Below are 14,827 nucleotides of genomic sequence, written 5' to 3'. Positions count from 1 at the left end.
TACAGAGGCTTTGCACTGGTAATCTCACATTTATCAGCCGTCAGTGAGCTCTGATGGAGAAATGGCAATTAACATCTAGATGCAACAAAATCAGGTCTTTGTGTATTTAAACCCCCAGTCCATAGTCCAGGTTAGCAATTGCAACAGCATTGTTTTGAACAAATAAATCAAATAAGTAATTATTTATCGTATAAGAAACGGTCATGTTGTGAACAAATCACTATCATGTACTGTATATATTCTAATGTGATGTTGGTGGATGGGATGAACTACGAGCTAGCCTGTCAAACGGTACATTTCTCCACCTCTATCTGTATCTGATGCACTTTGGCCAGATGCTTTGACAGATTCCTTGTGTTTCTGCCCTGACAAGCAAAAGACTTGTTTCACTTCTGGCAACGATCATTATCACATGGACTGGACTGAAGTAGAACCACACTATGGACCGTGTTGTTCTCTCTACCACTGTGGCTAAGAGCAGCTCTCCGGTGTTTGTGTGTGGGAGAGAGAGATCTCTCCTCTGGATTGTTTTAATCTTGTTACAAATTAGAAACAGAGTTTGTGAGATCAACGGTGCAAGATAACGTTTATGTAGCCTTCATAAAGAGGAAATCAATTTTCTTCATTTCTCCAATACCAGTAGCAGAACCGTTAACATCGGAGCTCATCGATACTACGCTCTGCCCCGGGGCTTGTTAAGTACCGGGTTTCAGTACCCATTCCTATTTCAGACAGATCTATCAGCAGAAATGGAATATAATATTCATAACTATGTTTTCATTAGTGTTTATTACACGGCTGTGTTGAATATTCGATTCTGATTGGTCAATCATGGCGTTCTGCGGTCTGTAATTTCTTTATCACAGACCGTTGCTATGTATAGCAGACCGTTGCTATGTATAGCAAGCTATGTATAGCAGACCGTTGCTATGTATAGCAAGCTATGTATAGCAAGCTATGTATAGCAGACCGTTGCTATGTATAGCAGACCGTCGCTATGTATAGCAGACCGTTGCTATGTATAGCAGACCGTTGCTATGTATAGCAGACCGTTGCTATGTACAACAGACCGTTGCTATGTATAACAGACCGTTGCTATGGGCTCAGCACTGATGTCAGACTCTGGAAGACCGTTTTTGTGTCAAAATATTGATTTCTTCAGTAAGTAGCCGTGTAATAAGCAGGATAATGTAAAGCTAGCGGGTCATTGTTGTGTAAGAATCCCTTTCAGGATGCAGCATCACCCTGAAGGGGATTCTTTCACAACAATGACCGGCTTGTTGTACATTATCCCTTACATAATCACCTGAAACTAAGAATGGTTGTGTTTCCGTTAGCTTAGAATGAGCCGTTCATGTCTCCATAGGGAGCAGATCTCCATGTTGCTCCTCCATGTTTCTACAGTAGCCCAGAACGGACAAACCAAACTCTGGCTCTAGAGAGAGACTTAAGCGATTTTACGTTACCTGAAGGCCACCGTAGTTCTCCGACACGCTTGTGAAACTGCGGTAACGTGAGCCGCAGAGTGTTAAACCGTGGTACCGCCAGCCTGGCTGCAATCTGCAACCACACCACTAGATGCCACCAAATCCTACCCACTGTCCCTTTAACCATTTTTGCCACAGTGGTGAGGTTCTCCAATTCATAGTTTTCAGTCACGTGATTGGCGCAGAACCTGGAGGGCAAAACCAAGCCCCCATGAAGAGCACAAGGATGTCAAATCTTTATTTTTTACAATCAGCAAGTGTTTAGATCACATCTCAAACGAGGAAAAACAAAGATATATATAAACTGGAAAAACAAAGTTTGGAAACTTGTGTTTGGTCGATTATTTCCCTGTATTTACAATGCTAGTTGGCATTGTATTTTACATGGTTGGAAAGCCTGTTTATTTACCTTCACAATGATGTCCAACTTGTAAGGATCATGCATTTGTGGGATGAGCAGCATAGCTGATTATGTGGGGAGCGCCCAAGAAAAATTTGCCAAAATGCTCCGTCAATGGTAAACAGTGTATTCTCATAAGGCTACCAGGAAGCCTGCAATGACTGCCCTTCATCGTCAGGCCCGTTTGCGCTGGTGTCGACAACACAGACAATGGAACCTGAACATGTGGGGGAATGTCATGTTCAGTGATGAGTCCAGGTTCTGTCTGCGGAAGTTGGATGGCGGGGTCAAAGTATGGAGACGACGTGGAGAACGCTATGCTGATTGTTGCACCGATCGAGTAACAGCTTTTGGTGGGGGCAGTGTCATGGTGTGGGGGGGCATCTCCCTCACTGGCAAAACAAGGCTTGTCATCATTGAAGGCCATCTCAATGCAGGGAGATATCGGGATGAGATTCTGCAGCTAGTGGCGATCCCATATCTCCACAATCTGGGACCTAACTTCATCCTCCAAGATGACAAAGCTCGCCCCCACAGAGCCAGGGTTATCACAGACTACCTCCACAATGTGGGAGTAGAGAGAATGGAACAGCCTGCCAAGAGTCCAGACCTCAACCCAATTCAACACTTGTGGGATCAGGTTGGGCGTGCTGTACGTGTTAGAATGACCAACACAACCACGCTGGCTGACCTGCAATGAATCCTGGTTGAGGAATGGAACGCCATCCCACAGCAACGTGTGACCAGGTTGGTGACCAGCATGAGGAGTTGGTGCCAGGCTGTTGTGGCTGCGTATTGATCTTCCACCGCTACTGAGGCTCCTGACGGTGGATTAAATGAATGAAGTGTAAAATTGCCAATATGTCTTGTTTGTTCCTTGTTACTGATAGAGAGTTCAATTATCCAATCCACCAAACAACTCAAAACAAGAGTCAACACCAACAGGAGAATACACTGTTTACCATTGACGGAGCATTTTGGCAAATTTTTCTTGGGCGCTACCCACATAATCAGCTGTGCTGCTCATCCCACAAATGCATGATCCTTACAAGTTGGACATCATTGCGAAGGTAAATAAACAGGCTTTCCAACCATGTAAAATACAATGACCATTAGCATTGTAACAACAGAGAAATAATCCACCAAACACAAGTTTCCGAACTTTGTTTTTCCAGTATATATATATACAAACTGCAAGTCTTGGGCACATGTGACCCATATACAGTACCTGCTGCGGTATTTTAATCATTTAAGTGGAAGTAGACAACTTTTCAGCTATCTAGCAGGCTAGCTTATCAACTCCTCGGTCATAACAGCATCTAATAACTTTTACCACTGCTCATTTTAGAAACATCAACACAACAGAACCTCTTCTTTGTTTCTGTAATGTGCGTTTAGATTGGTTTCCCATAAGCCTCGCTTTCACTATGCAATTCTGTCTGATACTGTGAAAATGTAGGCTTGTTAGCTTGTCAGCATGCTAGCTACACCAGCTAACGCTGACAGCAAGTAACAAACATCTATGATCTATTGTCTGTTTGATCATCGAAACAAAGAAGACGTTTTCTTGCGGTGGCCTTTCTAAAATGAGCAGTGATGGAAGTGACTATATTCTGTTCTGATCAAGGAGTTGATAACCAGACAGCGTTAGCTAGCATAGCTAGCTAGTTGAAAAGTTGTCTCGGCTACGTCCCCGGAGCTGTACTTTGGTGATGTTTAGCTACATAACGTTATATCTTGTGGAGACTCCATCCCTTATACTGTCACCAAGAGGAAAGTGTAACGTCACAGTTATCTGTACTTTCAATCTGGATGGGTCACTAGTGCTTTTGTTTGCGAGGTGAAGGACAAGAAATTAACGTTGGTTACTGCGGGCAAGCTAGCTGCATAGTTAAACCAGCCGCTGGAGACGGACACAGGCAGAGCAGACGTAGTAACACCGCTGGAGACGGACACAGGCGGAGCAGACGTAGTAACACCGCTTGAGACGGACACATGCGGAGCAGACGTAGTAACACCGCTGGAGACGGACACAGGCGGAGCAGACGTAGTAACACCGCTGGAGACGGACACATGCGGAGCAGACGTAGTAACACCGCTGGAGACGGACACAGGCGGGGCAGACGTAGTAACACCGCTCGCGAAGCAATGTCTGGAAAATGATTTAAATGATTTAAATGGTTGAATGGTTAAATGAGCTGGTTTGACCATGGAGATTGGAGAGACAGCTAGCTCGGTCCTAGTCGTTGGTTGCATGGGTGTTCAGTTGCAGTCAGTGTCAGTGTAGTCCGATCTTGCCAGGGATGGCGGCATGTCTAATTTAATTGCATCTCTGTGTGTCTACAAGTTGTATGCAGATCTGTGTGTTTGAAATGTTGCCTTTGTCCTTTGTGTTTTCTCAGACACTGATCACGTTTGTGAACAAACACCTCAACAAGCTCAACCTAGAGGTGTCTGAATTGGACACACAGGTACGTCACACACCTACAGACACACAGTAAAACATTTTCAACGGTCCTACACAGTATACACTATATACTGATACTGAAGTGGAACTATAATTTGAAAAACACGCCCATCTTCACATATTTTGAATCTGTCATTGAGATTTTCGTGTTCTGGAAACATACCTGAGATAATGCCACTGGACAATCGGTCCAACTTGTTTAAAGAATACGTCTCCACTCTTCATGCAGTCAGTGTGTTCACCTGACTGTGCTTCTGTCTCAGTTTGCAGACGGTGTTTATCTGGTTCTGCTGATGGGGCTGTTGGAGGGATACTTTGTGCCTCTCTACAACTTTTTCCTCACGCCAGAGAACTTTGACCAAAAGGTAAAGTGAAGTTATTTGTCTATATCCATCAGTGAGCTGGACTATTACAAATCACTGGCTGTTGGTTTGAAAGCTTGAGTTTGTAGTTTGCTCTGTCATGGAGGACAGCAGCTGTAGTTTTATATTTCTATTACGGTACGTTCTCACAAAGAGCGAAGCAAACTTTTCACGCGGCGTGATTACATTCAAAGTCAATGCAAAAAGGTGAATAGGATTCGTACCGGGCGACACGAATGGTGCGAATGGCATGAATGACGCGATGCGAACACAAAAAAATCCCGTCATTCGCATATTCACAGTAGTTGAAATATTTCAACTCGAGCGAGAAATTCACGTGACGCTGTGTCGTGAAGGCCTATCAGCGTTGAGACTGTCCTGCTGCCGTCACTGACGTCCTGACGTTGATGGATCAGAAATGGAGGAAATAAATCTTGTAAGTGTCTGTGGTCACCCAGAGCTACGATAGTACCTCATATCTGTACAGAGATCGGACCAAACTCTGTGTAGAACCCACAGACGGTCTGTGGTAGAAACAACAACGTCTCTAGAAGACTTTATGCTGAGTGCTGATGGAGCAGCTGCGTAGTCTGGCACTGATCCATCCAAACTCCATTCAGAAAATAAGCATTTTTAAAAGTTGTCTGCTTGTCGTCATGGTAACGGACCTGACAAAGCATGAATTCAGACTTTTTACGAATCAGCATCATTATGTTGTTATTTCAGCATCATTTTGATCTGTTTATTGATATTAAATCACAGCACAATCTGTTTATTTTGGGTTCATACCGCAGTAGAGACGTGTGGCTGCTAGATACAGTCAGTGTGATGTCACTGTATGTGAATACAGCTTGCCGCTGGAGGATGTTATGAACCCAGACACGACGGCGACATATCTGTGACTTCCACAACATGGTTATTTCTTCCATGGTTGATGGAGGAAATGTTGTTGGTATCCATGGAGACAAGCGGCGCGTCTAGCACGAATTAACACAAAGGATACTAACAGTCCAACAAAGCAAGGTTGCAAGGTGAAAATTCGCTTTGCTCTTGGTGTGAATGCAACATTACAATAGATTCCGGCAGCGACCTTGTTTGACCTCGTGAAAAAAAGGGTATCAAGATGGTTGAAAAATACTTTTCCACCAAAATATTTAAAAGATATGGCTGAATATGCAGTTTCAGCTGGTCGGTTAGCCGTTTACCGTCGTTGCATGCAACTGCTTTTGCTTACTTTGGTAGGAAATGACAAATGGAAACAGCTAATCATGCTAACGACAAACTGAATCCTCATTTTGGGGAAAATCTGCGTCTAATTGAACTCAGTGGATTTAGAATGAAACCATGACTATTAGATTAAAGTGGTGATTTTCAGGTAAATAGTCTCTGGCCGTGTCCGTGTCCATTGGGCAAACAGTGTAGAAATCATAGCCTTTTTTATGCTTGGAAGATATGTACAGTATATAAAGGCTACAATAGGTGCATATATTATGGTATATATTTTCTGCTGTATTTTGGACAAGCAGGCATGTCGACTTGTCGTTGGAAGCTCCGCCATATTGATGTATCCAATTTTTTCTTTTCGACGACGAGAAACAGGGCCGTGACCCATCTTTGGTCTTGACCTATAGTTTAAGAAACACTCTTAAATCAATACTTCATTTGTGAGGAGCCTGTGCTCTCAGAGCCAGGACGCTCCTCTCAATAGGCTGATAAATGCCATCCGTTTTCCCCAGAGCCCATTCAGTGCGGAGCCATCTCTCCTCTCCATTGGCCTCTGTAGTACTACGGTATTCTGAACAGGCAATCTGCGGAGACACCACAGTAGCCTTTTGTTTGGGTCTTGGCCAGAGGCCCCTGCCAAGCTGCACACACACACACACACACACACACACACACACACACACACACACACACACACAGAGACACTCCTGGCCCGGAAGAACAGGCACCGGCCCCACAGCATCTGTAATCTCCTTTTGCACAGGGAAACACTGGAGTGGTTTAGGGGCTCAGCTCTATTACTCTGTGTGTGTGCGTGCCTACAGGCCTATCGATGATACACCAGGGGGGGGGGGCTGTGAAAAGTAGCACGAGGCATCAAGAAAGCACTCCTGCTTCTGCTCAGTAGATCTCTACTTAAGGCTCATTCTCTTCCTTTCTTTTTGACTGTGTTAGATGGCTATGGTCACACTTTACACACAATACGCCCTTGTTGGGCAAAGCTTTTAGTACATCACACACACACACACACACACACACACACACACACACACAGACAGATACAATGGACAGAGAATAGAAAACATCTTTCACCTCTTTCTATACTATCTCTTCCCTCTGATTGGGATTCCTCCTCTCTTGCCTCTGTGCCAGCGGCCGGCCGCAGCCAGATGCGTTATGTTCTCGGGTTTCCCGTCCCGTCTGACCTAGCACCGTCGCGGTGAAGCGGTGAACCCCTGCGGTTAGGGGTGTAAGAAAATATAGAAAAAATAGAATATCGCGATATTATGTTTTGTGATACTGTTTTGATTTTTAATTAATATTTTACATGCAAAGATTAACTCAGTCAATACTTGTGTCCTCTCAAAGTAGGGCTATGATGTTGGATGTTACAGGGACTCTGATAAATGCAAATACAGATTCACCGTTCTGATTGCAGAAAAAAGTTCACTTTTTTTACTTAGATTTTATGCATATGGTGGTGTATTCTTTATACGACAGTTTTCCAAAAGTTCGATTGAAAAATCGCAATATATCGCCTTGCTTATCGTGATGCCTATCGTAGCCCTACCTGCAGTTCAACAACACGATATGCGGTATTATTGCTTTTTTTTCTTCTGCAAATTACTTCATTACCTCCGCCAAGGCCGAAGGCCTAGGAAGGAGGTTATGTTTTCACCGGCGTTGTTTTGTTGGTTTGCCGTTTGTCCGTTTGGAGGATTACTCCAAAAGTCCACGATAGATTTGAATGAAATCTTTTGGACGGGTGGGGTGTGGCACAATGAACAATCCATTAAACTTTGGTGGCGATCCGGATCATGATCCGGCTTCGGGAGTTTTTCTAATAACTCCACAGGCTTTAAGACATGCGCAGTGTAACTGATGACGCATTCATGACGCGTCACCCTGCCTCTTTCCTTTTGCCTGCAGAGAGAGCGAGGGGGTGGAGGGAAGGGGGGACACCTGTAGATTTGGCGTTTTCTCATATTAAACTCGGGGAAATTACAGTTGAGTTGGAACACAGAAGGACAAAGAGGAGCAGCGTATTTACAGATGAGACGCTTTGGTTGCATCTGGTTGCTATGATGAAGTAAAAATGTCGGTACAGGTAGAGTACATGCTCTGGATGAAGGGAGGCTGAAGAGCGTAGGGAGGGAGGATGGACCTGCAGGTCTGTGTATTCATGTCTCCTCCACTGTTGTTCCTACATGTAGGATGTGACGGTTGGTCTTTGTGGTATTTGTCCCGCCCCTCCTCCATTGGGATTGGACGGCTGGGTAAAAAGTGACGGTGACGAGTGCAGCGTTTTACCCAAATCTTTTCTACTCTCTGCGACCATAAAAAAACATCAAACGCGCAGCGCTCAGCTCAGAATAGACGCTCAGCAACTCATCACGCTGCTGGCGTTTGTAGCAGAGTGTAAATACGCGGCGCTCTCATTGCAAAGAATTCAAAAAAGAAAAAATGTGAACGTAGCGGTTGTGGCGGTTGCTTGCCATCCCCTGCGGTTAGCTCGGCAGTAGTGCAGTTATACGGACAGCCATAGTCTGACCCATTCTCATAAATGCAATACATCAGGAACGCCTGGAGGGAATTTGTTCAAATTTGACCTCACAAAACATGCTTTGGGCCATAACTAGGGGGAGTGGTGGGGATTCTAGTCTTTATTGCTCACAGGTAAGATTGGCTTATGTCGCATTCACACCAAGAACAAAGTAAATTTTCACCTCGCTTTACTCGCTCGAGTTGGACCGCCGGGATCATTTGTGTTCATTCGCGTCACTTGTGGTAGACGCGCCGGAGAGGAGGAGGAGCTGGCCTCCATGGATACCAACAACTTAGCCATCAACCATGGAATAAATAACCACTGCTGCTGCTTTGTACATGTTGAGGAAGTCCCAGATATGTCAGAAAACCAAACACTGTCGTGTCTGGGTTCATAACATCATCCAGCGGCGAGCTGTATTCACATACAGTGACATCACACTGACTGTATCTAGCAGCCACACGTAGCTACTGCGGTATGAACCCAAAATAAACAGATTGTGCTGTGATTTAATATCAATAAACAGATCAAAATGACGCTGAAATAACAACATAATGATGCTGATTTGTAAAAAGTCTGAATTCATGCTTTGTCAGGTCCGTTACCATGACGACAAGCAGACAACTTTTAAAATGCTTGTTTTCTGAATGGAGTTTGGATGGATCAGTGCCAGACTATGCAGCTGCTCCATCAACACTCAACATAAAGTCTTCTAGAGACGTTGTTGTTATGGGTTCTACACAGAGTTTGGTCTGGTCTCTGTACAGATATGAAGTACTATCGTAGCTCTGGGTGTCTGCAAACGGCCACAATACGTTTGTCCTCCATCTGTGATTCAACATCAGGACGTCAGTGATGACAGGAGGAGATCCTCAACGCTGAGATGGCTTTCATGACAGAGCGTCACGCAGATTTCTCACTCCAGTTGAAAAATGTCAACTCGCTCGAATACATGAATGAGCACATTTTGCGTATTCGCGTCTATTCACCTCTTTGCAATGACTTTGTATGTAATCGCGCCGCACGAGAAGTTCACTCTGCGCTTTGTGTGAACGCAGCATTAGACGTCGTTGCTGGTTTCCTCCACAGAACTCTATCTGTGCTTGTCTAAATAAAGTAAGATTGAAAATCTAAATAATTCCACCTGAAAAAGATTTGGGTGTATGTTTTGAATGAACGTCAGCCCTGCATTTAGGAATCGTTCATCATGTCCACCAAAATTGTCAGTTTCCAGAAAAACCTTATAACCAATATGTCCAGCATGTGTGTTTCTCCCTATTCCAGCAGCATCAAATAGAATAACGTAATAAATGCTCTCTACAATTACATTGTACAAGTTCTACTCGTACACTTGTAATGATATGAAAACCCTGGCTTTCAATGACCGTATCAATTTCTTGGAGTTTGGAGGTTTTTGAGCGACACTGCTGACATGTATCCGTTGTTAAATGAGGGAGCCGAGTGTTTGTGCAGCTGCTGGAGGCTTATGGTCTTACAGAACAGAGCAGCGGTGTGTTTGCCAGCACAGGAAGCTGCGGTAGCACGATTGAATCAACCCAGAGTGTATTGTGGGATTTAGCAACCAGTGTCTGTGTTCCCTTATCAGCGAGGAGCTGTGTGTGGAGTGGTATGATTTGTACTCGCCCACCTTTGCCTTTAGGTTGGGTGTGTGTCTGTGTGTGGTGTTAGTGAACGTGCGTCCTGTAACACCTTGTTGTGTCCTAACAGCCTCGTCCCTCTCTCTGCAGGTGCACAACGTGTCCTTCTCCTTTGAGCTGATGCAGGACGGAGGTCTGGAGAGACCAAAGCCCCGACCAGAGGGTAGGACGCATGTTTAACTGGGGATGTCCCAGTCCCTGGCCTAATGTCGATCATTTAATATTGGGTATCCCAGGGATACCCAATATTAAATGTGATCCCATTACCTGTAGATTAAATATGCATCTGACTCATTGAAAAAGCAGCTGTGGTCTTCTAAATATGGCACACCTTATTTTACAAGAGCTGCAGCAAATACATTCTTAGCAGAGTCTAACATACAGTAACTCAAAATGTAGGTCTAAAGCCCCGTTTCCACCGCAGGAACTTTCCCCTGCAACTAAGAACCTTTTGAGGAACTCATTGCATTTTGACTGCAGGGACCTGGGTCTACATTAAGTTCTGGGGACATTTTATGGGGCCTTTTTACACCCCAAAAGGCCCTGGTCAGGGCTGAAAGTAACGGAACTTACAGGGTGGAGTTGCAAGGATGACCGTCGCTGAGTGGTGATACACACACACAGCACCGTTGCTTCAACTCCTGTACCACTTCATTCATAAAACAAGGAAGTACTCCAGTATCGGTTTAGGACGGAGGGAGGCATTTCTCTTTGTTTGGTAACATTAAAAGTAAAGTCAGGCTCTGCTGTCGACTTTACGACTCATTTTAAAAAAGAAAGAAAGAAAGAGAGAGAGAGATTGCATGAGCGACAGGGCGATCGGTAGACGTAGCGCGGCGGTGCTGTGAATGAGAGAAAGAAGTTATTTTCTGTTGTTTTCTCTGCGTTAACGTTAAAAATCACAAATAAATAACCATCAAACTCTCAACAGATGATTTACTGAGGAGACAGACGCTCTTAGTTTCATTTCATTCATTACATCCAACGTGCAGCAGTAGATATATACAGCAGTAGATATATACAGCAGTATATATACAGTAGTAGATATATACAGCAGTAGATATATACAGCAGTAGATATATACAGCAGTAGATATATACAGTAGATGTATATACAGCAGTAGATATATACAGCAGTAGATATATACAGCAGTAGATATATACAGCAGTACATATACAGTAGTAGATATATACAGCAGTAGATATATACAGCAGTAGATATATACAGCAGTAGATATATACAGTAGATGTATATACAGCAGTAGATATATACAGCAGTAGATATATACAGCAGTAGATATATACAGCAGTAGATATATACAGTAGATGTATATACAGCAGTAGATATATACAGCAGTAGATATATACAGTAGATATATATACAGCAGTAGATATATACAGCAGTAGATATATACAGTAGATATATATACAGCAGTAGATATATACAGCAGTAGATATATACAGTAGATATATACAGCAGTAGATATATGCAGCAGTAGATATATACAGTAGATATATACATCAGTAGATACATACAGCAGTAGATATATGCAGCAGTAGATACATACAGTAGTAGATATATACAGCAGTATATATCTACAGCAGTAGATATATACAGTAGATATATACAGTAGTAGATATATACAGTAGATATATACAGCAGTAGATATATACAGTAGATATATACCGCAGTAGATATATACAGTAGTAGATGTATACAGTAGATATATACAGCAGTAGATATATACAGTAGATATATACAGCAGTAGATATATGCAGCAGTAGATATATACAGCAGTAGATATATGCAGCAGTAGATATATACTGATCTTCGCAGGTCTTTAGGCCGCGGTGGAAACGCAGACAACAGTGGGCTGAAGGAACCTTTTAGTTCATTGAAAAGTAAAAGAAGTTTTGGTGGAAACCCAGCTTAATATGGTTGTTAAATAAGCTAAAAGGTTCTATAATATTGGTATTGTGTTCTGTCACAAATGTCCAGTAATAATATTTTAACAACCATTGTAGAACCAAAGCATCTTGCGGCCGTCAGCTGAACCTTGTTCGCTAAAGGAGTGATTTGTGTGGTGGATACAGGCCATGAAGCTCCTGTACAGAGAGGCAGGAATGATGTTTATTGGACTTTATTGTACAAACAAGATCTCTACTCTCACTGGATGTACAGTATATCTATCTATCTATATATATAGATAGATAGATATACTGTATATATAACTCTTCTGTGCTTTCTCTACGTTTTTCCAGATATAGTGAACTGTGACCTTAAATCGACACTGCGCGTCCTCTACAACCTCTTCACCAGGTACAGGAACGTAGACTGAGAGGGAACACGACACCATGGACCACATGTTAGAGCTTAGAAATACTGTATGCTTTTCCTTCTATTTGTTGTAGAAGTCTGTTTTTATCTGAATGCATGCATCACATTTAGTCCCTGCTGGATCATTTACCACACAATCTATATTTTATTTTAATTCCTTCAGAATCAGTACGGAAGCCCTGAGAGCCAAGTGAGGAAAAAACTATTGTGGTGATCTATTTTCTAAGTCTGATCTAAGTTGTTTTCTCTCCTGTGTTTATGAATTAAGAACAGGTGGAAAAAGGTTTTGCCAGGAAGTGTTTGTTGTTGTAATACTCATTTCAGCCACAGGAGGCTGAAGTGCACCACTACCACATGTTCTAAATAGGACTAAAAGCATTCCTTTTTTAATTTACATAACTTGCTTACACACAATATACTGTATGTACATTATTTAGAGTGCACGGAGAAATACACTCACCTAGAAGAAAACTAGGGCTGTCAGTCAATTAAAATATTTAATCGCAATTAATCGCAAATTAATCTCACATGTTTTATCTGTTCTAAATGTACCCTAAAGGGAGATGTGTCAAGTTTTAAATCCTCTTATCAACATGGGAGTGGACAAATATGCTGCTTTATGCAAATCAGTTAATAACACAAATCAATGACAGATATTGTCCAGAAACCCTCACAGGTACTGCATTTAGCATAAAACAATATGCTCCAATCATAACATGGCAAACTGCAGCCCAACAGGCAACAACAGCTGTCAGTGTGTCAGTGTGCTGACTTGACTATGACTTGCCCCAAACTGCATGTGATTATCATAAAGTGGGGATGTCTGTAAAGGGGAGACTCGTGGGTACCCATAGAACCCATTTACATTCACGGATCTGGAGGTCAGAGGTCAAGGGACCCCTTTGAAGATGGACATGACAGTTTTTCCTCTCCAACATTTAGTATAAGTTTGGAGCATTATTTAACCTCCTTCATGACTAGCTAGTATGACATGGTTGGTACCGATGGATTCATCAGGTTTACTGGTTTCATATGATACCAGTATCTTCACACTGAGCCCTCCGAAAGATCAATTGCGTTAATGCGTTAAAGAAATTAGTGGCGTTTAAACAAATGTACGCTGACGTATCGCATTAACAGCCCTAAAGAAGACATGAGTGCTTTTAGTCCCATTGAGAACATGTTGGAGTGGTGCGCTTCAGCCTCTGGTGGCTGAAATGAGTATAGAAAAATATCACCTGCCAAAACTCTTTTTTCACACATGAAAAAAGTAAGTACTTTATATTTATATGTAGCACTAAAATTAGGATACATTTAGTCATTTGCAAAAAACAAAACAAAGTTCCAATAATACGGCGTTGTTGAGCTGGTCTTCATCACCGCAGGCAGAAGTCCTTCACCGCGACAGCCCTAATCTCAGGCCTTCCATGTGTTTGGCTTTTTATTGTAAACTGGCCGTTGCTATACAGTCCTACGGCCATCTATGAACCACATTAGATGCCGATGTTAAGTCCTAAAGGTCACCCTGCATTGATATCATGAAGGGGAGATTTGAGATGAACACTTGTCTTTTATTTCAGAAAGGAAAATGTTTAACTGTATTTATTGTACATTTTGTTACTTGATCTTTCTTATTTTCATTTTCTTCTCTCATTCATAAGTGCCTTTATTGAAACACCACTGTCAGCTCCCAGTGCTTTATATATTGGGATGCATGTGCTCCACAGTTGTCTTAACGTTCCACATTTCCTTTCCAGAAGTGGAGGGACATTTGAAATATTTGACCAAAGCTCTGTTGTATTCACACTGTTAATCGTATAAAGGCTTTCCTCAGCAGACACTCACTTTCTTCTATTTGATTTTATTGAGGTACATCAGCATTATATAAACACTCTGCTTTTTGTGGTTTATCACTTTATATACATTAGATTTATATATGTTGTGTTCTACTTACAAGGCAACTTCACTTTTTCAAACAACACATGCCATTATCTATCATGTATGTATTTATGTTTTAATGCATTATATTCAATAAATCCTTCAGTCCCTGAATGCGGCTGTATTTGTTTTGTCCCTCAAAGGAAGCAAAGGGGAAAGCTTTTCCAACACAAATATTGGGGTCAGATTGGTTCCAATTTTGCCAGCACAGAAAGACAAGTGGACTCGCACAACAATTTTCTTTCTGCTAACTGAGATGGACTGTTAGAAAAGCTGTGTAAAAGCTCTCTGAATCGGAGCCGACCCCAACATAGACCGAAAGAGATCGGAGCGTTATCGAATGGATGAAAAGGTTCATTTTCCCTCCACATTCCTCAATAGCTTGTGAACAGAAAGTGGGTGAAATGGG

General features: G+C 42.5%; 1 protein-coding gene and 1 long non-coding RNA gene across 2 annotated transcripts in view; both read left to right on the top strand.

Annotated features, from left to right (window-relative positions):
- Nucleotides 1-14,532, top strand: part of parvaa (parvin, alpha a) — a 32,755-nt gene extending 18,223 nt beyond the window's left edge. Inside the window, exons 10-13 of the mRNA XM_074634105.1 lie at nucleotides 4,290-4,358; nucleotides 4,618-4,719; nucleotides 10,234-10,306; nucleotides 12,405-14,532. Coding sequence (XP_074490206.1) covers nucleotides 4,290-4,358; nucleotides 4,618-4,719; nucleotides 10,234-10,306; nucleotides 12,405-12,481 — 321 coding nt within the window. The 3' untranslated portion in view covers nucleotides 12,482-14,532. The remainder of the gene's footprint in view (nucleotides 1-4,289; nucleotides 4,359-4,617; nucleotides 4,720-10,233; nucleotides 10,307-12,404) is intronic.
- LOC141766916 (uncharacterized) lies at nucleotides 9-4,262 on the top strand. The gene is made up of 2 exons (XR_012593709.1): nucleotides 9-869; nucleotides 904-4,262. It is a non-coding gene; the product is annotated as an uncharacterized LOC141766916 (long non-coding RNA).
- Nucleotides 14,533-14,827: the final 295 nt, after the last annotated feature.

The sequence above is a fragment of the Sebastes fasciatus genome, chromosome 4, assembly GCF_043250625.1.
Source record: "Sebastes fasciatus isolate fSebFas1 chromosome 4, fSebFas1.pri, whole genome shotgun sequence".
Classification (NCBI taxonomy): Eukaryota; Metazoa; Chordata; class Actinopteri; order Perciformes; family Sebastidae; genus Sebastes; species Sebastes fasciatus.
This window is presented reverse-complemented; position numbering and strand designations above follow the sequence as displayed.